Source organism: Lygodium microphyllum, chromosome 15 (genome assembly GCF_053477565.2).
Source record: "Lygodium microphyllum isolate KBCC chromosome 15, Lygodium_microphyllum_v1.1.10, whole genome shotgun sequence".
Classification (NCBI taxonomy): domain Eukaryota; kingdom Viridiplantae; phylum Streptophyta; class Polypodiopsida; order Schizaeales; family Lygodiaceae; genus Lygodium; species Lygodium microphyllum.
Window position 1 is genome coordinate 136,703,914 of NC_141149.1, and position 25,590 is coordinate 136,729,503.

At 41.6% G+C, this 25,590-nt stretch overlaps 1 protein-coding gene across 1 annotated transcript in view; it reads right to left on the reverse strand.

Annotated features, from left to right (window-relative positions):
- Positions 1–25,590, reverse strand: part of LOC148025120 (uncharacterized) — a 103,878-nt gene that overhangs the window by 72,497 nt on the left and 5,791 nt on the right. The window contains exon 2 of the mRNA XM_087693808.1: positions 1,290–1,389. Coding sequence (XP_087549934.1) covers positions 1,290–1,389 — 100 coding nt within the window. The remainder of the gene's footprint in view (positions 1–1,289; positions 1,390–25,590) is intronic.

Below are 25,590 nucleotides of genomic sequence, written 5' to 3' on the forward strand. Positions count from 1 at the left end.
TCCCAATCCCTGACCTGCTGCTTCCCCATTGGCCATCCTTTCCTCAGCTGACTTTGGCTGCTCCTTCCTTTGTAGCAGCATTCCCACTCTTTGGTCAGCTCTCAACTCATGCAAGGAGATCTTTAGAGAAGCATGTGCAATGAAAACCCTTGGTTCAATGTCAAAGCAATCTATGGTAGCACCCAAGTGGCACACCTTATGGGTTGTCCTCTCTTAGGAACAGCTCCAAATGGTCCATGAGATGGAGGAGCTGGAGGACACCAGTCTATAAACAGACCGTGGGTCACTCACCTTTCCAGGCACAACTCCAAGATTGGATCCGTTCTACCTTGTGCATCAGCACCTCATGCATAGCGGAGGCAATGCTGATGGAACAGAGCATATTCATTGTTCATCTCACCTCAGCCGATGGAGCACAAGAGCTAGACAACTCTTTTGTTGTGTCCACAAAAGGGGGATATCCACAGTCTCTAGTTTTGGCTTTATCGCAAGTTGCCTCAATACCCTATCACTCTCCTCTTCTCAAGCCTTATGGTGAGTATCGCCAGATGATGGAGGACTTTGGTTGCCTCTTTAGCATTGTGCTTCCTACATTTTTCACAAATGCAATGACAAGGGCACTACCCAAGGTACGAGTAGCTATTCTAGATGTCATAAAAATATCTAAAGCATTGTAGATTGTAGCTAATAAATCCACAGTGCATCACCAGATCATCATCACAAGGAAGCCTGGGTAGTGTCTCAAATGTCATGCTTTCAAGCATTCGGCCTTAGTGCATGCATTCAACTTAAGCATAAGCTCACTCAGAAGCAGACCAACCACCAAATAGAGCCATACCCTACAATGGACAATGACATATTATGCTACCATGCATGCATACATGTGTTCCAACTTCTATTGACCGTCCTAAACCATATTTTCACAATTCAAGCACTCAAAAGGGAAGGTCCAGCTAAGCATAAGAGAATCAATTGTTGTGTGGATCTCCACGATGCCTCTAATAGTGTTAACAAAAACCATCTTCAAATCCAAAAATGCACTAAGATCTTCATATCAATATAGATGTACTTATTATGGCTTAGATGAATAAACATACATTAAAACTAACTTTATAAAGTTATGGCAAGCTACACAGGATATGTGTTGATTTTCCCAAAGGTAAGCAAGCATAGAATCATAATGGACTCACAAGGCTGGTAACACATTGTACATGTGATACATTATTTCCTTTACAAACTTTAAGCAGCTACTTAGCACAAATCTATTGTTGTATTTGAATGTGCAATACCATGTATTCCAACTTCTACTGACCGTCCTGATGCAGTCTTCCAGCCTGCGACAAGTCCTCCAGGTTGAGCACCAGCTTCTAGAAGTGTAACATCAAAGCCCTGCATTTAAATATATGCAATAAGAATGTTATAAGATTTTGGTCTTTAGTTAGCCAATTAGCAATGCCTCTGAAATTATTTTATAATGTTCTCCTCTCTAGCTTGGAAAAAATGATTTTCTGCACTCATAGGATCAGCACATTATTGTACCTTACAGACTGTAAGTGCTGTAGGAAAAGGGGGAGGGGGGCAGCAGCGGACACACACACACAAAAAGAGAGAGATGGTCTCTACTGTCCCAGGTTTCGCATTATGTTGTTAGGGCATCCATGCATGCACAAGATTGGATTTTTGGCAAGCCCAAACTAGCAGACTCTATGTAGGAACATATGATGATTATTTTTCGCTTTTGGCACTTTCTTTAGGACTGGCGGCACAATTGGACTGTCTAAAATACATTCATTTTTTATTCCCATTCAGAATGCAGAATCATATTGGCTGCTTGAGAGGTCTCTTACACTAGCAGTTTAGCACCATACAGTATGCAAGCCTCATTTCCAAGGATGATTTGGCTTCTTGGCACGCTATGGTTTCTTTGATCTCTTTGCCACACATATAGTTCTCTTGTGACTCTTGTATTTTACATTCATGGTAATTAATACAATTACCCTTTATGAGGAAGGGGAATTGAAACCAACATTCCTTCTTGGAAAGGGTACAATTCATTGGCTTGGTCATTTGCAACCTCAAGTGGTCCCCAACCTTTATTGACCCTTGGACATACATTAATTAATTAATCAATGCCTAGTCCTTAGTATCACCATTGACACTTTATTGGCCAATTAATTGACTTAGGGCCAAACTAACAACAATAGTCACCTAAAACCCAGCCAGCATAGCTTGGCACAACTTTTGCATTTGACATCCACTGCTTCGTCGAGGTCCTTGGCCTATTACCATGAAATATCTACTTGCACATCACATGTGCATTCAACATTGCTCATTTGATTATTAGATGAATCAAATGTCTTAGCATGGGCAAAGCATCCAAAAAAATTCACATCCCCATGGCAGACCTCCCCTTGAAATCCTTGCAATCGTCCTCCATTGCACTGCATTGTGCCAAAGCAAAAGTATACTACACTGGAATTTTCATGAGGATTGGCCACTTTTGTTTAACCATGCCACATGCCCAACACTTAGTAAAATTTTCCGGCCGGCAGAAACATAACATAAAACTGAAAAATAGTCCAGAATTGTTGCTAGAAACCCATCGGATGTATCTGTTTCTCATGTTTCTCAACTATTTCAACTAAAGAACTACATTAAAGCATAAACTGAGCAAAAACCATAGCTGAACTATCAATGGCATTTACTAAACATGCGGCAATCCATAGAACCAACTGAAAACCATTGATAACTGAGCATAAACTGATCATAAACTGACCATATGCTGATCTAAAAACTGATCACAAACTAAGCTCAAACTAAATGCGAATGTGATCCTAAAATGATCATAAATTGACCATAAACTAATGCAAACGTATAGTCTCAGAGCTGCAGTAAAAACTATACTCATTTGCATACACCTCACAGTGACTAATGCACTATAGTGACCTCATGGAAGACATACCGTCAGCACAATACTCTCGATGCATGCTGAATACATGTGAGATCCACTACATATGAGAGTTGTTCACAATTGGAGGAGTGGAAGTGCTACCTCCCCCTTGAGCATTAGGTACTGCTCTAGACCCCTACTCTATTAAACCTAACTAAGCTTGAGAAACAAAGTTGGCTCTAAGTGAAAAGCATCAAGGTAAAGCTACAAACAACTTAGGATAATCTGCCAAGTCATCCTCTTCTATCCATTTAGCATCCATTGGTGAATAGTTCTAAAATTTCACCAAATATCTTCTGAAAACTTTATCTCTAACCTTTCTTTCTTTGTGTGCCAAAATCTACTTAAATATCAATATCTCATCCACCTCCTCAACCTTAGACTGAATTTCAACAAATACATCCTCTATCACATCACCATGAAAAGGCCTCAACAAACTGACATGAAAGGCATTGTGTATCCACCAATGTGGAGGCAATTTCAGCCAATATGCAACATCGTTGATCTTCTCCAACACTTGGAAGGGCCCATAGTATCTCATACTCAACTTTAAATACAACCTCTCTCTATTTTTCAACCTTTCCTTTCAAAACGCACGATACATAATCACCTGCAAAGTGCAAGGCAAGTCTATGGCAATCAATTGCCTTCTTTTGCTTTTCCTAAGATCTCTGAAGAGCATATTTTACCTTTGCATAGGCTATATCCAAGCTTTCCACATAGCAATTGGCCTCAAAGATCTTATCCTTAGTGTGCAAGATAGGTCATACCTTCTTTCCACCCTCAACAACCTCAAATGGGGCTTTGCCAGTGGAACTATGAACCGTATTGTTGTATGTAAACTATTCAAAGAGAGGGAGAGAGATAGGCACAAAATGGAGCCATCACAAGAGAGGGCAATGTACCCTCACTCTCTCACTAACTGACCACACAGACTAACTATTTGGTAAAGATATTTGCCACCTTGTCTTTAGTCTTCACATGAATCAGATGTATCTTTTCTACAAGCACCATCTCCTTGATAAGTGATAATGTACTTCAATGTGCTTGAATCTAGCATGGTAAACTAGATTGCTAGCCAAAAGCACACTACTCATGTTGTCACAATGCAATATGACTGATCTATCCATCCGTATGTCCAAGCCATTTAGTAGTTTCAAGAGCCAAACTACTTCACATGCAGTTAAGGCTGCACCCCTATACTCTGTCTCTATGCTAGAGAGAGTAACTGTAGGCTGCTTTTTGCTACTCCAAGCTAGCATACCACTTCCAAGACTGAAGGCATATCCACTAGTGATCGTATATCATATGAACAACCAGCCCAATCAGCATTAGTGTATCCTGTCAATGCAAGTGGCTTCCAAACTCATAAAACAGCCCATAATGAGATGTACCCTTAACATACCGCATAAACCTCTTGATTGCATCCAAGTGAGGTTTGTGTGGCTTCTTCATAAACTAACTAATTAGACCCACCAAATAACTAAGGTCAAGACGCATAATAGTAAGATAGATCAAGCTACCCACAATTTTCCTATGCATCATAACATTCTCTATTTCATTACATGAACTCCAATCTTTACATTTTGATCTAACGATGTTTCCATGGGCTTATATTCCATCATTCCATATTTGAGCAGCATATCTTGTTCATATTGCTTCTGTAGCAGCCAAATTCCTTGAGTTGAAGTCACCACCTCAATGCCAAGAAAATTTTTCAGCTCTCCCAAGTCTTTCACTTTAAATTCTACCTATAGCATGGACTTAATTTCAGTAATTCCAAAGTCATCAACCCCGGTGACGATCAAGTCATCTATATAAATAACCAAATAGACATAACCTATCTTCATCTTCTTAGTGAATAAGCTATTTGCATTTCCCATTTGAAATCCAAGTTGTTGTAGATACGAGCTAATTCAAGCATTCTATGCTCTCAATGCATGCTTTAAACCATAAAGTGCCTTTTTCAACCTACACACATGATTTGGATAATTTGGATATACATAACCCTCAAATTGTTCCATATACGCTTCCTCAATCAGATCCCTATTCAGAAATCCATTTTTGACATCCATCTACCAAAGTTTTCATCCTTTAGATGCTGCGAAGGCAATGGCAATTCTCACGATTGCCATTTTTGCAATTGGACTGAAAGTTTTCTCATAATCAAGGCTATACTACTATGCATAACCTTTGGCAACGAGCCTTGCTTTGAATCTCTCCAAAGATCCATCTGCTTTGCATTTCACTTTGTAAACCCATTTGCAAGCAATGGGTATTTTACCTTCAGGTAATTTGACCAAATCCCAAGTATCATTTTTCAGCCAATGCAGTATACTCTTCATCCATAGCTATGCACCAACTTTCAACAACTACTTCACTAAATTTTGAGGCTCTTTATAACCTATTACTTTTGTCATATAAGTAAAGTGTCAAGCTGAAATCCACTGTAAGTCAACCTATCAACAGACTTTTTGACTCTCTCTGACCTTCTCAACTACAGTGTACTATGAGATTCCCTCTCATGAGGCAGTACAGACCTATTTTGCCTAACTCCAACCGTAGTCATTGACAGTATACCAAGTTCATTGTCTAAGCTGTCACTCCCAAGTGACTCATAACCAGAAGTAAGTGGCCTAATAACCTAGTGCCCAAACCCTAAAGCGCCCTAATGCATTCATGCTACAAGACCCTTTAGCTAACCCTAAAGCACCCTAACCGTGGTCACACATAGTGACCCATATTTACCATTGCTATGTGTGCCTATCCATGACTTTCAAGGATGTAACACTGCACATTTTTGAAGGACAAGCGAGTGAGGGTGCTTGACAGACAGTAGAATGGAGAGAGCTGCTAATGACAGAAGGGAGAGAGATGCTCAAGAGGAGAACTGAAAAGTGAGAGATAGTGCCCATCATACTGACCATAAATAAGAGGAAATGCATAAACTGGTCCAACTATAAATGCAAGTCAGACCAGCACAAATTTTATGGCTAACTGCAATAAATACTACGTGGTACACATTAGAATGGTTGGACATCTCCATAATGTTGGGGACGAGTTTGGTGCTAGGCCTGGCTGGGTAGAAAGGACTGAAATACACAATGCCAGAACTCCAAATGTCCCTGTTTGACTTAGATTGAGGCCTCACAACTAAGATATGGATACACAAAAAGGACACGAATAAACATGAGTGTTCGCAGGACACCCCTATGTGTTCAAGGATAGGAGAATCTACAAATGCACGAGGCTGGTTTACTGTGAGCATAAATGTTAATTTGAATCTCACTATGTACAAGAGTGGAGGAGGGGCTGGGTAGTTGTAACCTCAAAAAATGCAACCAAGTGGCTGATAGTCAACTCCTTGCCATGTGTTAGCCAAGTGCCACCCATCTACCTAGCACTAGTCCTACTACATACATACATAATTACATGCTATGCTGGTCATGAAATAGCTTGTTATTTATGGAATAGATTTCTATTTTTGTTAAGGCAAAACAATTAGGCTAATAGGTGTGATAAGAGAACTTGATGAAGAGGTTACAACTTTCTAACTACCATCCACAATATGCCACCATCCAGCTGCTATGCATTTTTCCATTGGTTATCCCAACCTTTGCTCAATGCACGCTCTAGTTGTATGAACCTAAGGGTGTTAAGAAACACTGACATCTTGTAACTGTTAGATATGCTCAATGCCCCACCCTCATAAGGTGCCACCAATGATCCATAGTGCTCTAATTTGTAAGGCCCCCATTATGAGGGGAATCTATGTGTGAGCACGGCATTAGGTGGGTCCTGACTTGTATGTCAAATCAAGTCTATGTGACCCGATGGCAAAAGGTGATCTTTGTGGATCTAGTCTTTGGGTTGAATAGAGTAGTTATGCTGGTAGCAACTCCAGGCACAATGCATTGAGTTACAAGGTGTAGGAGTTATCAGGGACTCCTATTTTGGGGTCCCGGGACGAAATGGCCCTTAGCTTGTTTTGGGGGGGGGGGGGGGGGGGGGGGGGGGGGGGGGGGTGTGTGTGCATCTCAAGGGGACCGCTTGATGGGGGTCCGAGGGTAGTACCCTCGGCCCAACGGTAAAGAGAATATTCATTGGCCAACTAGGAAATGTTCATGATATGGTCTGACATGCTGACCAGACTACCTTCTCGGGCTATAAAAGAAAGACCCCTCTAAAGCCATCATCAATCTATGTTTCACCCAGTCAGAGTTCTTCCAACTACCCTTAAACTCTTTGCCTATCATCTATCTAGATCGCCATCTAAGCTTCACAATGGAAGCGCCATGGGTGGACAAAGCCATCTTTGTATCAGTTCGTTTGAAATTAAAGAAATCTCTGTTTTTCTCATATTTCTTATGCATTCTCTACTCCTTGCTCAAATTTTGTCTGTTGTGCCATGTAATTTCTACAGTAACAATGCTAATTGGAAAGCTTAATGTATCAATTGGCAGCCCCACTCAAACATTTTGGAGCTATGATATGATTTCAAGGCAACCATATTCGACCATGATAATTATCCTATCACATGGGCTGTCTGAATTCTTCAATCATTATTATACCTCTCACCTTCAAGTGGGCATCCAAAGGCCAGCCTTCAATCCTTCTAGAAAAACACACTCAACTCTAGCTGCAAAAGCTGCCCTATATTCAGCTTCACAACTCGAAGTTGTCACAATAGGTTGCTTCTTGCTAAGCCAAGAGTTGCAAGCATAAGTAGCAATATTTACATCAAACCATCAGGTCAGCTTAAGAAAACACAGACACAAATGAAAGGCTACCAAGGCTCTAACACACAAATATCACACAGAAAGGACAGTTGGTGTGGATCCAGCCACGGAGCAGCAACGTCAAGAAGAACCGAATTAGTTGAAACCATAGAGAAGATCTGCCATAACACTAAACCACAAACACAAGCCACATGACCATGGATGCCAGAGGCCGAATCAAAAATAAAGGCATTCCAAGTACACCAAATATGCCACAAATCTGTCCATCTAAGGAAATGGAAGAGGCAAGAATAATCTGAATGAAAAGTAAACATAGAAGTCATTCTTCCCATAATCCATGAACGAGCTGATATCCGCTGCTAAGTCGCCGAGGACCACACACGGGAAAAAAAACTCCAAATCTATCGACCAACAGGGCAAGAGAGAAAGAGATGAAGCAATGTCTCATCACATGAAGTGTAAAATACACAGCGACCACCAGAGATCTTGCAAGCACGCAACACGTCCCTAGTTGGGAGACCCCCAATAAGCAACCTCCACATGAATACTTTACCTTGATAAGGAACCTTTGACTTCCAAAGTTCGATGTATCTTTCCTGCCACTTCTTTTTGCTGTCCCGAATATGCCATAATTTATTAGCCTTTCGATTGACCTATCTCTTGACCTCAACCCTTTGATGATATATTTGATTAGCTAACCTTTTCTCAAAATCATCAGGAAGCACGAACATCCCATCTCACCAGGGAGACGATGGCTGTAAAGAAGGCAAAGGAGGGAACCTCAAAAGCATGTCCTGTATGGACGACCAAATGTCATGATATCCTCGAGGCACCCGAAAGTGTTGACAAGTATGTCAGAAAGAGAATAAAGATGGGGCTGCCCAGGAATGACACCATCATGGACTATCTACAACCCCAAATGAGCCATCTGATTACACTTGTCTCACTGCAAATCTTTATCAGGCCAGTCCAACAACCTGGAGATAGCCAGCACTTCTCCTTGCAGTGAATTCTCCTCCTTACGAAAATCGAGAGGGCGCTAAACTGCAAAACATAACCTCTCCTGCCAGGATGCAATCAAATGAGAGAGGAGAAAAGACTGGGAGACCTTAACAAGCCTCATGGAGTTAAGAACATACCACCAAGAAACTTGAATAGTCATGCTACCATGAGAGATTCCAGTCTTTTCTATAAAAAATTTTGCAATATCTGTCCAGGGATGACTAACAAAACATAGTGCCTGCAAAAGAGCTAGTCTCAAAGCAGCCATATGCAAATTAACATCCAATAAATCTGCTCCCCCCCATCCTTTTAGAAGTAGTCACATGCTGCCACAATATCCACACCTGACCCAAACGATTCCCTTTCTTTTTCCACAACATGAATCAAATATGTTGAACCAGTTCCAAAAGAGACTTCTTAGTCCAAGAAAGCAATGGCAAAAAAAAATGAGATCATACTGATCATGATGCATTAAGCAACTTTAAGTCTCACATGAAGAGGCCAGCCTTGAGATTTCTTGTACGTGAACCGATCATGATTACGGGATGACATCCAATCAAGCAAGACATGGGGAGCTACATCCACACCAATAGGATAACCCAAGTGTTGGGTTATATCTCCTTTAGAAATCACAACTCCATGCCAATCCAAAGCCTGCAAATCATTCTCCATACAAGAAAGTAGTGTAGATTTTTAAGCATTAATATGAAGTCCCGATGCTAAAGCAAAAAGATACCAAGCAACCATTGCCTGATTAACATTAGTGCGATCAGCCTTAAGAAACATAAAGGAATCATCAACCAAAGATTGACCCAGAAGTTGGACACCACTGGAAAGAGACAAACCAACAATCTCTCCTTGATCAACCAACTTATCCAACAATGAGAGCATCGGATGAATGACCAAAGCAAATAGCAAAGGGCTGAGAGAGCAATCTTGCCGAAGAGACCGAGACAAAGCAATTTCCTCTGTGATCCTTCCACTAAGTGCAATACAAGCCACAACACCCTGACTAATGGTATCAACAAGAGAAATCATGCGAGGACAAAATCCCATGGTGGACATTAGCTACCACAAGAAAGACCAACTAACATGATCAAATGCCTTTTCAAGATCAAGCTGAAGCATAACAACCTGTTGGCCTGAGGCTTTGGCATAATCAATCCCCAGTTGAACATTCAAAATGTTATGCATTATATTCCGACCCTTAATGAAACCATATTGACGTGGATGAGTCAAGTGCAGAAATACTTTTTGCAATCTGTTGGCAATGATTTTAGAGAAGATTTTATACAAAGAACCCATAACAGAAATGGATCTTCTTTGTTTCAAAGAGGTCGAAGAGGGAACCTTAGGTAATAACCGAATGACAGCAATCTTCCAGTCTAAAGGTATCCTACCAGAATTCCATACTTGCTGACATAGGTGAGTTAATAGGTCCTTAAGCTACTCAACATGGGCAGAAAACAGCTCATTAGGAAGCCCATCCTAGCCAGGGCTTTTCCTTCGTGGCAAATGGGACAACACATCCTCCACTTCATCCTCTGAAATATCAGCCTCCATCAAATCAACCCATTCTGGCTTAACCTAATTACTAACCAAATCACAAATGTATCGACCAGTAGAGTGAACAGCATAAAAAAGAATCTCTTTTGAATACACATTTGAATGATGGAAGCCGGATTAGTCACCATAGCACCTTGCTCATCCAACAAAAGCACAATATTTTTCCAAGCATATTTCTGGCGTAAACGAGCAAAAAACTGATGAGATTGACAATTATTGTCATAAAAAGCTTCTGCTCAGGCCAGCAATTTGTATTTAGCATATTCCTCCTCTTGAAGAGATTGAACTCTACATTTCAACCATTCAATGCATGTGAGCAAGTCATCAATAGTATCCCCTGACTGATACAAAGACAACGAGTGGGCCAACAAAGATTGCGCATGCTGCAATCAGCTCTTAAAGAGGAAGCATGCTAAATACCATACTATTGCGGCAACGCTCATGCATTATCCCTAAAAATAGTCCATGCTTCCATCCCTCCAGATAGGACCCTCGAGCTAAAAGAAGCAATCAATTGCTAAATACATTCCAAAAACTGATTTTGCAAAAGCAGAAAAGATTGGTTGAAACGTAGAGGCAAACGAGCAAGGAGAGCCTTAAAGGCATGAACAGGTCTATGGGTCAAATCCAAAACCAAAGGATAGTGATCTGACAAGACATGTTGTCGCTCCACCCACATATCAATGACTATAGGAAGAAAAGAATCACTTTGACAAATGTAGATCCTATCAAGTTTGGCCCAGGTGTTTCGATGTTGAAGAGAACGATAAGTACATCAAGATTGTAAAGTATGCATCCAAGACCACATGTCCTATTTCAAAGACACAGCTGCCAGAGCGTCCCAAGCCTACCGCTTAGGACCATCCATGACCGAGTGCGGTAAAGTCGCCAGATCCGTAGAAACACATGCATTAAAATCTCCCATAACAAAACCTTGACGAGCCGTGGCAAGATAGTGCAAGTTATCACACAGTTGATGGGGTTCTCGAGCAGTAGAAGGAGCATACATGCCCACCAGCCACAAAACCTCTCCCTCATATAGGATTTCTACCATCAGAAATCTACCGGGAGGGGCTTGAGAAACCAAGGATGGTTGCAAGGACGATCTAACAGCGAACATAACTCCAGATCTATGTGGAACCCGACCACTTAAAAAAACTATATAATCCTTAAATACATAAGAGAATCTTGCCAAAGCATATTGTTTGTGCTCCACAACACAAAAAAATCCCAATTTCCAGCTAACACAACTTTTCACAACCAATTAAGCAAGTCTCATGATAAAGCACAAAAGAGAATACTACTAAATCACAGCTTTCTCTTTCCATTTAACATCAGCAACTTTAGCTGCATAAAATCTATCCATCTCATTATGGATCACATCTACAAGATCCGCCCTCTGCAAACTAGCAATCGAAGCACAAGAAGGGAATTGTTGTTGCTGAGAATGAAAAGCAACTTGAGGAGGCACAAGCCTCCCATGCGCGTCGAAATGCAAAGCAGAATCAAAAGCCCTTTCATCATCCACATCAACTATAGGAACACGTGAAGATTGAGGTTTCATATAAAACCCTCTACCTCTACGTTGAAAATTCTGAATAATAGGATGTGGAGATGGGTGCAGAGCAAGAGTTAAACGAGATTCTTGTCTAGCATTACGTCTAACCACAGTGACCCAAGAATCATCCCCTCCCTCCCTCCCTCCCTCCCTCTCCTTTTTTTTCCTGAAGATAATTGAATTAAGTAGTAAATATTTTACATCAGACCATCAGGTCAGCATTGAAAATAACAGACATAAAGGAAAGTCTACATAGACTCTAACACAGAAATGTCACACAGAAAGAACAGCTGGTGTGGAGGGAACAGTATCCAACCAGGGAGCAGCAATGTCAGGAAGAACCAGATCAGCAGACACCATAGAGGAGATTTGCCACAACACTAAACCACGAATTCGGGCCACATGACCTTGAATGCCAGATACTAAATCAAAAATGAAGGCATTTCGAGTACACCAAATATGCCACAAGGCTGTCCATCTAAGGAAATGGAAAAGGCAAGAATAATTTGAATGCAAAGAGGTCATGGAGGTCATCTTTCCCATAATCTATGAATGAGCAGATATCCGGTGCTAAGTCAACGAGAACCACACACGGAAAACAAAACTCCAAATCCGTCTCGCAACAGGATAGGAGACAAAAAGATGAAGCACTATCTCATCACATGTAGTACAGAATACACATCGACTAGCAGAGATCTTACAAGCACACAGCACATTCCCAGTAGGAAGAGCCCCAATAAGTAGCCTCCACATAAACACTTTTCACTAATACAAAACCTTAGATTTCCAGAGCTGGATGAATCTATCCTGCCACTTCTTTTTGCTTTCATGAATATCCCATACTTTATTAGCCTTACCCGTGATCCATCTCTTGGTCTCCATCATCTAATGATATACCTCGTTAGCTGACCTTTTCTCGAAATCATCAAGAATCACAAACATCCAATCACGCCAAGGAGACAATAGCTGTAGACAAAGGATAGTACCTCAAAAGTTTGTCCTATATGCCCGACCAAATATCATGATATCCCCTAGGCCCCCGAAAGTGCTATCGAATATGCCGAAAAGAATAAAGACGGCCCTTCCCGGGAATGACACCATCCAGGACTGTCTATAACCCCAAACAAGCCATCTAATTGAACTTGTCTCGCTGCAGATCTTTATCAGGCCAATTCAACAACCTAGAGGTAGCCAATACTTCACCTTGCAGGGAATTCTCCTCCTTACGAAAATCAAGAGGGCGCCAAACTGCAAAACGAAACATCCCCTGCCAAGATGTGATCATATGGGAAAGGAGAAAAGAATGAGAGACCTTAATAGATCTTGTGGAGTTAAGCACATGCCACCAAGAAGCATGAATAACCGTGCTACCATGAGAAATGCCAGTCCTTTCTATAAGAAATTTTGCTATATCTGTCCAAGGATGACTCTCTACACAGAGTGCCTGCAAAAGAGCTAGCCTCAAAGCAATCATATGAAAATTAACATCCAAAAGAGCTAGTCCCCCCATCCTTTTAGGAGTAGTCACATGCTGCCACGAAATCCACACTTGGCCCAGGCGATTCCCTTTATTCTTCCATAACATGAATTGGATAGGCTGAACCAATTCCAATAGACTTCTTGGTCCAAGGAAGCAATGGCAAGAAAAACGAAATCATGTTGATCATAATGTGTTGAACAACTTTAAAGTCTCACATGGAGAAGCCAACCTTGAGACTTCCAATACATAAACCAATCATGAATACGGGATGCTCTCTCTCTCTCTCTCTCTCTCTCTCTCTCTCTCTCTCTCTCTCTCTCTCTCTCTCTCTCTCTCTCTCTCGTAAAGATAATTGAATTAAGTAGTAAATATTTACATTGGACCATCAGGTCAGCGAATAAAGAACAGACCCAAATGAAAATCTACGAAGACCTTGACACAAAAATATCACACAGAAAGGACAGCTGGTGTAGAGCGAACAATATCTAGCCAAAAAGCAGCAAAATGTCAGGAAGAACCAAATCAGCTGACATCATAGAGGAGATCAGCCATAACACTAAACCACAAACATGGGCCACATGACCACGAATGCCCGATATTGAATCAAAAATAAAGGCATTCCGAGTACTCAAATATGCCATAGCACTGTCCATCTAAGGAAATGGAAGAGGCAAGAATAATCTGAATGCAAAGTAGACATAGAGGTCATCTTTCCCATAATCCACGAACGCGCTGATCTCCGCTACTAAGTCGCCGAGGACCACACACGCGAAACAAAACTCCAAATCTGTTGAGCAACAAGGCAAGAGACAAAGAGATGAAGCAATGTCTCATCACATGTAGTACAGAATACACAACAACTAACAAAGATCTTGCGAGCACGCAACACATCGCTAGCTGGAAGACCCTCAATAAGAAACCTCCACATGAACACTTTCCTGATAAGGAACCTTAGACTTCCAGAGTTGGATGAATCTTTCCTACCACTTCTTTTTGCTATCCTGAATATGCCATAATTTATTAGCCTTTCCACTGATCCATCTCTTGGCCTCCAACATCCGATGATATATCTGGTTGGCTGACCTTTTCTCGAAATCATCAAGAAGCACAAACAGCCAATCACACCACAAGGAGAAAATGGCTGTAATGCAAGCAAAGGAGAGAACCTCAAAATCATGTCCTGTATAGACGACCAAATGTTGTGGTATCCTCGAGGCACCCAAAAGTGCTGACGAATACACCGGAAAGAATAAAGATGAGGCTGCCCAGGAATGGCACCATCAAGGACTGTCTGCAACCCCAAACGAGCCATCCGATTAAACTTATCTCGCTGCAAATCTTTATCAAGCCAATAAAACAACCTGGAGGTAGCCAATACTTCTCCTTGCAGCGAATTCTCCTCCTTACAAAAATCCGGAGGGCGCCAAAATCCTACCAAGATGCAATCAAATGAGAAAGGAGAAAAGACTTGGAGACCTTAATAGGCCTTGTGGAATTAAGCACATACCACCAAGAAGCATGAATAACCATGCTACCATGAGAGATGCCAGTCCTTTCTATGAAAAATTTTGCAATATCTATCCAGGGATGACTCTCTATACATAGTGCCTACAAAAGAGCTAGCCTCAAAGCAGTCATATGCAGATTAACATCTAATAAAGCTGCTCCCCCATCGTTTTAGGAGTAGTCACATGCTACCATGAAATCCACACCCGACCCAAACGATTGCCTTTCTTTTTCCACAACATGAATCGGATAGGCTGAACCAGTTCCAAAAGAGACTTCTTAGTCCAAGGAAGCAGTGGCAGAAAAAATGAAATCATGCTGATCATGATGTATTAAGCAACTTTAAGTTTCACATGAAGAGGCCAGTCTTGAGATTTCCAGTACATGACCCGATCATGAATACGGAATGGCATCCAATCAAGCAAGGCATGAGAAGCTACATCCACACCAATGGGATAACCCAAGTATTTGGTTATATCTCCCTTAGAAATCACAACTCCATGCCAGCCCAAGACCTGCAAATCATTCTCCGTACAAGAGAGCAGTGTAGATTTCTGAGCATTAATATGAAGTCTCGATGCCATAGTAAAAAGATTCCATGCAACCATTGCCCGATTAACACTAGTGCCATCAGCCTTAAGGAACTTAAAGAAATCATCTGCCAAAGATTGACCCAGAAGTTGAGCACCACTGGGAAGAGACAAACCAACAATCTCGCCTTGATCAGCCAACTTATCCAACAATGAGAGCATCAGGTGAGTGACTAAAGCAAACAACAAAAGACTGAGAGGGTAGCCTTGCCAAAGAGACCAAGACAAGGCAATTTCATCTGTGATCCCTCCATTAAGTGCAATACAAGTCACAGCACCCTGACTAATGGTATCAACAAGAGAAATCATGCGAGGACCAAATCCCATGGTGGACAATAGCTGCCGCAAAAAAAAACCAGCTAACATGATCAAATGCCTTTTCAATATCAAGTTGAAGCATAACAACCTATTGGCTTGAGGCTTTGGCATAATCAATCCTCGGTTGAACATTCAAAATGTTATGCATTATATTCCGACCCTTAATGAAACCGTATTGACATGGATGAACCAAGTGCGGAATTACTTTTTGCAATTTGTTGGCAATGATTTTAGAGAAGATTTTGTATAAAGAATCCATAACAGAAATAGGTCTCCATTGTTTCAAAGAGGTCGGAGAGGGAAGCTTAGGTAATAACCAAATGACAACAATCTTCCATTCTAAAGGCATCATACCAGAATTTCACACTTGCTGACACATGTGAGTTAAAGGATCCTTGAGCTACTCAACATGGGCTGAAAACAGCTCATTAGGAAGCCCATCCCTGAAAAGAGTGATTTTTTTAAACCCAAATTGAATACTTAGGACATATTGTTTCTTATGATGGTATTAAAGTTGATCCTAAAAATATAGAAGCAATTTTGAATTGAGCGATACCTAAAAATGTGCATGAATTATGTTATTTCTCAGGTCTTGCTAGTTTTTATAGAAAATTTGTGAGAAATTTTTCATTTCTTGCATTGCCTTTGACAAAATTATTAAAGAAAAGTATTGTGTATCATTGGTTTGATAATCAGCAGCTTTTCCTTCGAGGCAAATGGTACAACACATCTTCCACTTCATACCCTATAATATCACCCTCCATCAAATCATCCCATTCTGGCTTGACCTAGTTACTAATCAAATCGCAAATGTATCAGCAAACAAAGTGAACAGCATATCAAAAAGAACCTCCTATGGACCCAACAAAGATTTATAAAATTCAACACACATCTGAATGATGGAAGCAAGATCAGTCACCATAACACCTTGCTCATCCATCACACGCACAATATTTTCCCAAGCGTATTTCAAGTGTAAACGAGCAAAGAATTGATGAGATTGACAGTTATTATCATGTTCTCTCTCTCTCTCTCTCTCTCTCTCTCTCTCTCTCTCTCTCTCTCTCTCTCTCTCTCTCTCTCTCTCTCTCTCTTTCGTGAGGATAATTGAATTAAGTAGTAAATATTTACATCAGACCATCATGTTAGCATTCTCACTGTGTATCTCTTACTTTCCGTTACATCAGACCATCAGGTCATCCGAGAAACTCTCCCACACACACACACTCACTCACTCTCTCAGAACCTATTACATGAACAGTACTATCAGATCACACAGAAGGAGTAGTTGGAGTGGAGTGAACAATCACCATCCAGGGAGCAGTAATATCCGCAAGAACTAGGTCCGCTGACATCATAGAGGAGATTTGCCATAAGACTATTCCTCGCACATGGGCCACATGCCCATGGATGCCCGATGCTAAGTCAAAAATAAAGGCATTGCGAGTACGCCATATATGCCACAGGGTTGTCCATCTGAGGAAATGAAATAGGCAGGAACAAGCTGAACTTAAAGAGGGCATAGAGGACATATCTCCCATAATCCACGAACGAACTGATACGCGGTGCTGAGTCACTGAAAACCAGACACGGGAAATGAAATTCCAGATCTATCACGCAACAAGGCAGGAGACAAAGAGGTGAAGCAATGTCTCATCACACGTAGTGCAGAAAACACAACGCCCAACGGAGATCTTTCGGGCGTGGAGCACTTCACCCATTGGAAGCCCCCCAATGAGCAACCGCCACATGAACACTTTTCCCTGATACGGAACCTTAGACTTCCAAAGCTGGATAAATCTTTCCCGCCACTATTACTGTCCTTACGATGCCATAATCTATTCACTTTCCCCATGACCCATTTCTTGGCTTCCGCCATCTGATGATATATCTGATTAGCTGACCGTTTCCCAAAATCATCGGGAAGCACAAACATCCAGTCACGCCAAGGATCCAAAGGCTGTAATATAGGCAAAGGAAAAAACCTCTAAAGACTGTTCTGCATAGACGACCAAATGTCCCTGTATCCACGCGACACCCGAAAGTACTGATGAATACGCCTAAAGGAATAAAGACGGGCCTGCTCCAGGAATAACACCATCACTGACTGTCTTCAACCCCAACCTAGCCATCCAATTGAACTTGTCACACTGCAAATCTTTTTGTGGCCAATCCAATAACCTTGAGCAAGCCAGTATTTCTCCTTGTAGCGAATTTTCATCTTTACGAATATCCGGGGGACAACAAAGTGCGAAACGAAGCATCTCCTGCCAGGAAGCTATCAAATGAGAAAGAAGAAAAGACTGGGAGACCTTTAAAGGCCTCATAGAGTTAAGAACATGCCACCAGGAAGCATGAATAACCGTGCTACCATGAGAGATGCCCGTTTTTTCTATGAAAAATTTAGGAATGTCTGACCAAGGATGACATTGAGTACATAGACTCTATAACAAGGAAAGCCTCAAAGCGGCCATATGCAAATTGACATCCAACAAAGCTGCACCCCCCATCCTTTTCGGAGTGGTCACATGTTGCCAAGAGATCCATACCTGTCCCAAACGATTGCCTTTCTTTTTCCAGAGCATAAATCTGATAGGCTAAACCATATCCAAAATGGACTTCTTTGTCCAAGGAAGTAGTGGCAGAAAGAATGAGATCATGCTGATCATTACACATTGAGCCACTTTTAGTCTAACATGTAGTGGCCAACTTTGGGATTTCCAGTACATAAACCTGTCATGAATTCTGGAGGCCATCCAATCCAGCAAGGCTCGAGGAGCAACCTCCACACCAATAGGGTATCCCAAGTGTTTGGTTATATTGCCCCTTGTGACCGTAATTCCATTCCAGCCCAAGGCTAGCAGATCATTCTCCGTACAGGAGAGAAGGATAGATTTCTGAGTATTAATGTGAAGACCCGATGCCAAAGCAATCAATCTCTCTCTCTCTCTCTCTCTCTCTCTCTCTCTCTCTCTCTCTCTCTCTCTCTCTCTCTCTCTCTCTCTCTCTCTCTCTCTCTCTCTCTCTCTCTCTCTCTCTCTCTCTCTCTCTCTCTCTCAGGATTGAGACAGGCAGATCCGCACCTCATCCCACCACCTGAGGATTGAGACAGGCAGATGGGAGGGTATACAGACAGAAGAACGCATATGCCCACTATGCCACAGAGAGCCAGAGACAAAGGAACACTACATCTGCCGATGCACTGTATATTACGACATACGAGGTAGATACCACTGTCTGTTTCGAGAGGGTTTTGGACCCCTGAGACGGATCATGCAGTATGAGGATCAGAGATGCTTGGGATTTTTCCTCTTGGAGCTCCAGAGGCGCAGAGCAACAATTCTACGGAGTAGGAGGCCCCCACAGCTCGGCTCACATAGACAGAGAGCAGTCACTGACTTTTTCATGGATACACGACAGAGTATGGCAGATACCACTACTACTGCCACACAGCCTACAGGAGTACATCATCATTGGACCTCATCTTCTGTAGGTGTCCCTTTGGATAGAGCAGTGGCACTTAGCCGGTCTAGGCGCCCACGTCCACCCGGACGAAGGCCTAGACATCCACACCACAGACAAATTAAAGCCATCATTGAGCGCCACAGGAGACAGATGCCAAGACGCCTCAGCTATGCAGAGATACATCTCCCTAGAGAACAGACATATCATTGATGGAGAGTTTTCCTTTCTCTACTCTCACTTTCAGATCACTGACATGTTTCCCTTTTATGGGACACTATTTCATTTCCTTTTCAGTCTTATAGGCATGTTTTTCATCTTTTCATCTTTTTCTCGTTCTAGATGAGAAACACACCATCATTGTATGTACTGCTTTGGTCTCATAGGCCACATTGGCCTTTTAGAGACGTTAATATACTCTCTCTCTCTCTCTCTCTCTCTCTCTCTCTCTCTCTCTCTCTCTCTCATGAGGATATGAAATTTTTTTGTTACTTTGCTTATGCTAAGACATTTGATTAATCTAATAATCAAATGAGCAATGTTGAATCCGCATGTGATGCACATGTGATATGCAAGCAGATATTTGACGATTATAAGCCAAGAACCCCAAGAAAGCAATGAGTATCAAAGGAGAAAGTTGTGACAAGTTATGCCAGGTGGGTTTTGGGTGACAGTTGGTGTTAGTTTGGCCCTAAGATAATTAATTGGCCAATGAGTGTCATTGGTGACACTAAGGACTAGGCATTATTTAATTAATAAATGCATGTCCAAGGGTCAACTAAGGTTGGGAACCACTTGAGGTTGCAAATGGCCTAGCCAATTAAATTGTAAATGGACACATCTAATTTTGGGCAAGGTCAAAAGGGCTGAAATTAATTTTCAAAATTAATTAATTCTAAAAATTAATTAAATTGCTAAAATTTGCTGAAAAATAGGATTAGAAGGCTACCACTTGGGAAAAATACCCTTGCAATGGGGAAGAAGGCTGTGTGGGTTTTGGAGAGGTTCATTCAGTGTATGCAGGTTTTGGAAGAGAGAGAAGAGAGGCTACTAGTCTCATTTTCTGTTGTGGGAGACTCTCTGGAGGCTGGCAACAATAGCAACCACCCATTTTGGAGTGGGCAACAACAGATTTAGCCTTCCTAGGAGCAGTCGACAGTAGCCAGGGGCTGGTGACAACATTTATTGTGCTCCCTAGCAATAGATGACAGCATTTGGGGTTGATTTAGGCTTGATGGCAGCCATTTCTAGGTTTTTCCCACATGGAAACTCTAAAAATTCTCTCTCTACAGCTCTCTCACCCCTTCTCCAGCTTATGCTCAACCATTCTCAACAAATTTCAGCCATTCTCAATAGATCTCAGCCAAATTTGGTGGACAACAAAGGAATTTCTGCCATAAACCCTAATTCACAACAGAAATTAGGATTTAGCAACCATCTTGGGACCCGTGCCAACAATTGGAGGCATTTTAGACTGAAATCAACAGCTAGAATTCAAGGAATTGCAAAAGATTTTAGATGCCAGCCCATCCGATTTGATTTGGGATAGCCCAACCAAGGGTCCAATTTTCTACAAGTCCTAGGTGAAGATCGAGGGGCAAATTGCCCAAAAGGCTTGCTGATCATTTATGATAGTGAGGAGCTTTTGGATCAGCGGAGAAGATTAAGAAATCTCAGTTGTACTCCATCCAATTGCAATACAAAATAAAGAAATATTGCAAGGGGTACCAATTTTGGGGCTAATGAGGTGTCCAATGTCCAAGATTGTATGATAAAGCGTGCATTTAAGTTTTTGTGAATTTGCTAATTGCTGTAATTAAGTGCTTAATCAGGTTTTCACCACCCTTTCCAAGAAGGAAGGTTGGTTTCATGGTTCCGTCGCTAAGATTCCATCAAATCCCTTGACTTGGTGAGCCTATGGCACTTTCACAAACCCACTTGGGAGTGTTCAACATTCAAAGGCTGCCTTGCTGTGATTCGGGATCTGTTCAAAGTATGACACACTCTTCAGCTCATTATCCTAGCCCTAATCCTTAAGATACTAGAGTTCGAGGTTCAGTATTCATTCAATGCATAGTGTGTTTCCTGCATGAGCATTGTATATTCAGCAGTCATATCACTTCATTTATTTTCTGTGTTCATTGTCCCTGAGTTACCCTAACCCTAACTGTGTTCTTTTATTAGTCTGTGCTTTGTCGTACGGTTTCTGTTTGTGTTTTTGTGTTAGGGTATTTCTTTACAAGACCATGGAAAAGGAGCTTGAGAGCATTGACCAAAACAAAATCTTGATGTTGGTGGATCATCAAAACCACAAAAAGGTCACAGGACTAAGTGGATCTTTAGGACCAAAATGAAAGCTAATGGAACTTTGGATAAATACAAGGCTCGCCTTTTAGTGCTAGGTTTTCAACAAAAGCATGGAATAGATTATGAGGACACCTTCACACCTACAATGCAGTTGACATCATTATGCCTGTTAGTCACACTAGCCACTCACCACAGTTGGCTGATTTATCAGATAGATGTCAAAAGTGCATTTTTGAACAGTTATTTGGAAGAGGGACTCTATGTGGAGCAGCCTCCAAGATATTCTCTTGTGGACTATAAAGATAGGTCTTTCATTTGCGGAAAGCTCTTTACTAGCTGAAGCAAGCACTGCGATTATGGTTCCTGTAAAATATTACACGGCGCAGCGAACAGAATCTGAGAAAGAGATAGAGAGTACACTACAGATAAGAGGAGAATCAGTAAATTCTTTAACTTCAAACAACTGATACAAAAATGGCTCTGACCACCCGTGCGCTTCCACTATGTGAAGCTTAGATGGCGATCTAGACAGAAGATAGGTGAAGAGCTTAAGGCTAGCTGGAACAACAACTCTGATTGGGTGAAAGATGAGTGATCGATGGCTGTGAAGGGGTTTAGCTTTTATAGCCTGCGAAGGCCGTGAGGTTGGCCTGACCGACCTACCATATAAGCCTCCACTAGTCGGTCAGGGAATATTCCAGGGAATATTCCCTTTACCATCGGGCCGAGGGCCCCGCCAGGGGGGCCAGCTCCAGGGGCCGCTTCTGCGGCCCCCTGACCCCACAATAGGGGCCCCTTTTAACTCCCTTACCCCGCAACTCGATGCAATGCGCCTCGAGTTGCTACCAGCTTAACCACTCCGTCTAACCCAAAGATTAGACCCACAATGGTCACCTTTTTGCCATCCGGTCACATAGACCTCATCTGATATACAAGTCAGGACTCAACCAATGTCCGGGCTCACATTTGGCTTCTCCTCATAATGGGGGCCTTACAACTTTGAGCACCATGGATCATTGGTAGCACCTAATGAGGGTGGGGCATTGATCATATCTAACAGTTCCATAGGATAGACAAGTTTCTTTTGAACTCATAGTTTCCATTGTATCCCTTATGACCTTAACTTATATATCACATCTACTTCAATCCAACTTAGCTTTACATTTGAGATGACTGACCTCGGTCAAATGTCTTATTTTTTGGAGATGGAGGTAGGTAGATCTCGAGATTCCATTTTTGTCTATTAGCAAAAGTATGCGCTTTTAGCTAGTTGAATAGTTTTGCACTGATTAGACACAGTCTATGACCACGCCTCTAGTTTCCATTGACAAACTAGCCACTAAGGTTTCCCACAGTTATCCCTTTGACAAGCACACATATAGATCCATCGTAGGGAAACTGCTTCAATTTATTCACACTAGGCCAGATTTATCTTACTCGATGTCTTTGCTTAGTTAGTATTTCAATGTACCTAAAATTTCACATTGAACTACTTGTTTATGTGTGTTTAGTGTACCTATTCTTATGGACTCATCTATGGTCATGATTTGGATTTGCAACCTTTTAACAATTCCAACAAGGCAGGAGACCCCAACACCCAACATTCCTATGGCAGCTATATCTACTCTTTGGCACGGCTCCCATCTCATGGTCAAGCCATAAGTAGGAGATGGTAGCTACTTCCACCGCCAAGGCAAAGTATCAATTCCTCTTCGATGGCAACACAAAGTTTGTGTACTTGAGGCGCTTATTGGCGGTACTTTATTTCCCATGTGCGATACACCGACCATCATCTTCTGTGACAACCAAAGTGCTATCGCACTAGCTAGTAAACCATCATCAATCAGTGGACAAGACACATTGGCCTACATTACCACTTCACCAGAGAACAAGTTGAGCTAGGCACCCTCCACCTAGATTTTGTGCCATCATCAAATAACTTTGTAGACATCCTAACCAAGCCGTCAACAAACAGATTCTCTAGTACTCGCTAGCATGGATGCTCCCTCCCCTTCTACTTCAGCTTGATGGGGAGAAAGGGTTACCTCTGGCTTTCTCTTCCACGTTGATAGGAGGCGGCCTTATTCTCTTAGTGGTGACAAGATTTTCATTATAGATTACTTTATTGACATAATTATTTTTTATATTAATATATCATCATCCACATCATCAAGATAACCATGATTGTAAAAGGGTGCTTGGGCAAGTGACAATTCCCCTATGAAGAGTGCACTATCCAAGTGGCATTAATACATAGCATTTATACATGAGAATGGCATTTTGTATCGCCCTTCGCATTAGCCCATGCAATGGCATTTTGTTCTTATAAGCATACATCTGTGTGCATTTATCCATTTTTAGTCAAAGAGTGGTCGGGGCTCTGGATCCACCATATTTATGGTAGCTCCCATGGCAATCTCTCTCCTTGTTTTCATTTATCACATACTCCCCATAGCTTTCTTCTTCATCGACACCCTCAACTGATCAAGGTAGCTTGCCAGTTTTGTGATATGTTGGGTCTAACCATCCCTTTTTATTTTCACATAGGGGCACAGATTACTCAATAGGACAAAAACTATGATTTAAAACACTCCTTTTATAAAAAAAAATTTAAAAGAAACAAAGTCAATGTGGTTCTATCCATGTTTGCAGGTCCTGGTAAGCCACAAGGTAGCCGACAAGCACCCTTGTCTGATGCCTTGGCCTCTATGGGGTGATCACTTGGCTCTCCCTTGGTAACATTACTATCACCTATGTAGCCTTGGTAGGTCATTAGGTAGTCAACAAGCACCCTTTGCCCGATGCCCTAGCTGCCTGGGGTTGGGACACCTTGGGTTAAAAAAAAAATTGGGCTTCAACTATCTTGACTATCCCTTCTTGACTCTAGTTTTAGGCATGAGAAGGGTTATTGAGCTAAAAATGCATTCTAAACTTAATTAGCTCTTAATAACATCCCCAAAACTCAAGATTACCAAACTTTTATCACAAAGAAACACGATCGTAGAGTGTCTATGTCCCATAAGCTAAACCCTAATTGGGGAGGACCCATCCATCTATAAATAGATAGGCTACCCATCAGTCAATCCAATATCCTCATGCGATCTCTCTATTGTCCACACCCTATTCATCACAAAGGACAACTCAGTTCAAGTTGTTGTCCACTACTGTCCATCGACTGGTCCCCCATTGTCTAGCCTTCTCCATCAATTAGCAACTATTTTTAACCTGATTGTTGGTCTCCTGCACTTACTACACAGTGTTGTTCAGTTTGCATTTTGCACAAATCTGCTATCATCTGCCAAGATCACTCACCGAAGTCCTATGTTAGGCTACTCTAGCCATCGCCTAGCCTGCCATGTGTCATTTAAAGCTGTATTTTGCAATTTGCAACCTGTCGCCTGCTGCCACATCATCAACTGATAAGTTGATTCAGCACTGTCAATCTGTCCACACCTAAGTAGCATTGCTACTGTCAAGCATTCAAGGAGGCTATGTGGTACGTTTTGGGATCTATCAACGTACAATACAGGCTCTTTCTCATACTCTCTAACCCAATCCTAGATACACGAGAGTTCAGGGGTCAACATTTCACCTTCGCATTATGTGTTTGCTACATTGAGCATCATATGTATTCAGCATTCATTATCTTCTTCAGGGTTCATTGTTTTTTAGTTACACTGACCCTAACTGTGTTCTCTATAAGTCTATGCTTTATTGTACAATTGTGTCAATTATCTATAGAGATGTATTTCTTTACAATAGGTAGAGTAGGTCCTCTCAACTGTACTTTTGCAGTTGGGACATCTAGAAATGAACTTAAGTGTAAAAGAGGCAAAATCTCACAAACATAAAATACTAAAGAAATACATGAAATACTGGAAACCATAGCCTTCATATCACATATATGAATGAAGCAATGATACATGAAAAGAGAAGCCATAGCTTTGCTGAGAATCAATGATGAGTTGTAGCGTGGAACTCACCTCATACTAAGGTGGGGCAAGAAACTCACCTCTATGCCATGGTGGGACATGTACATACCCATGCCAAGGTGGAAGGAACTATGAAGGTCCTTGGAGAAATGTTATTCCAAGAATGACGAAATGATAAGA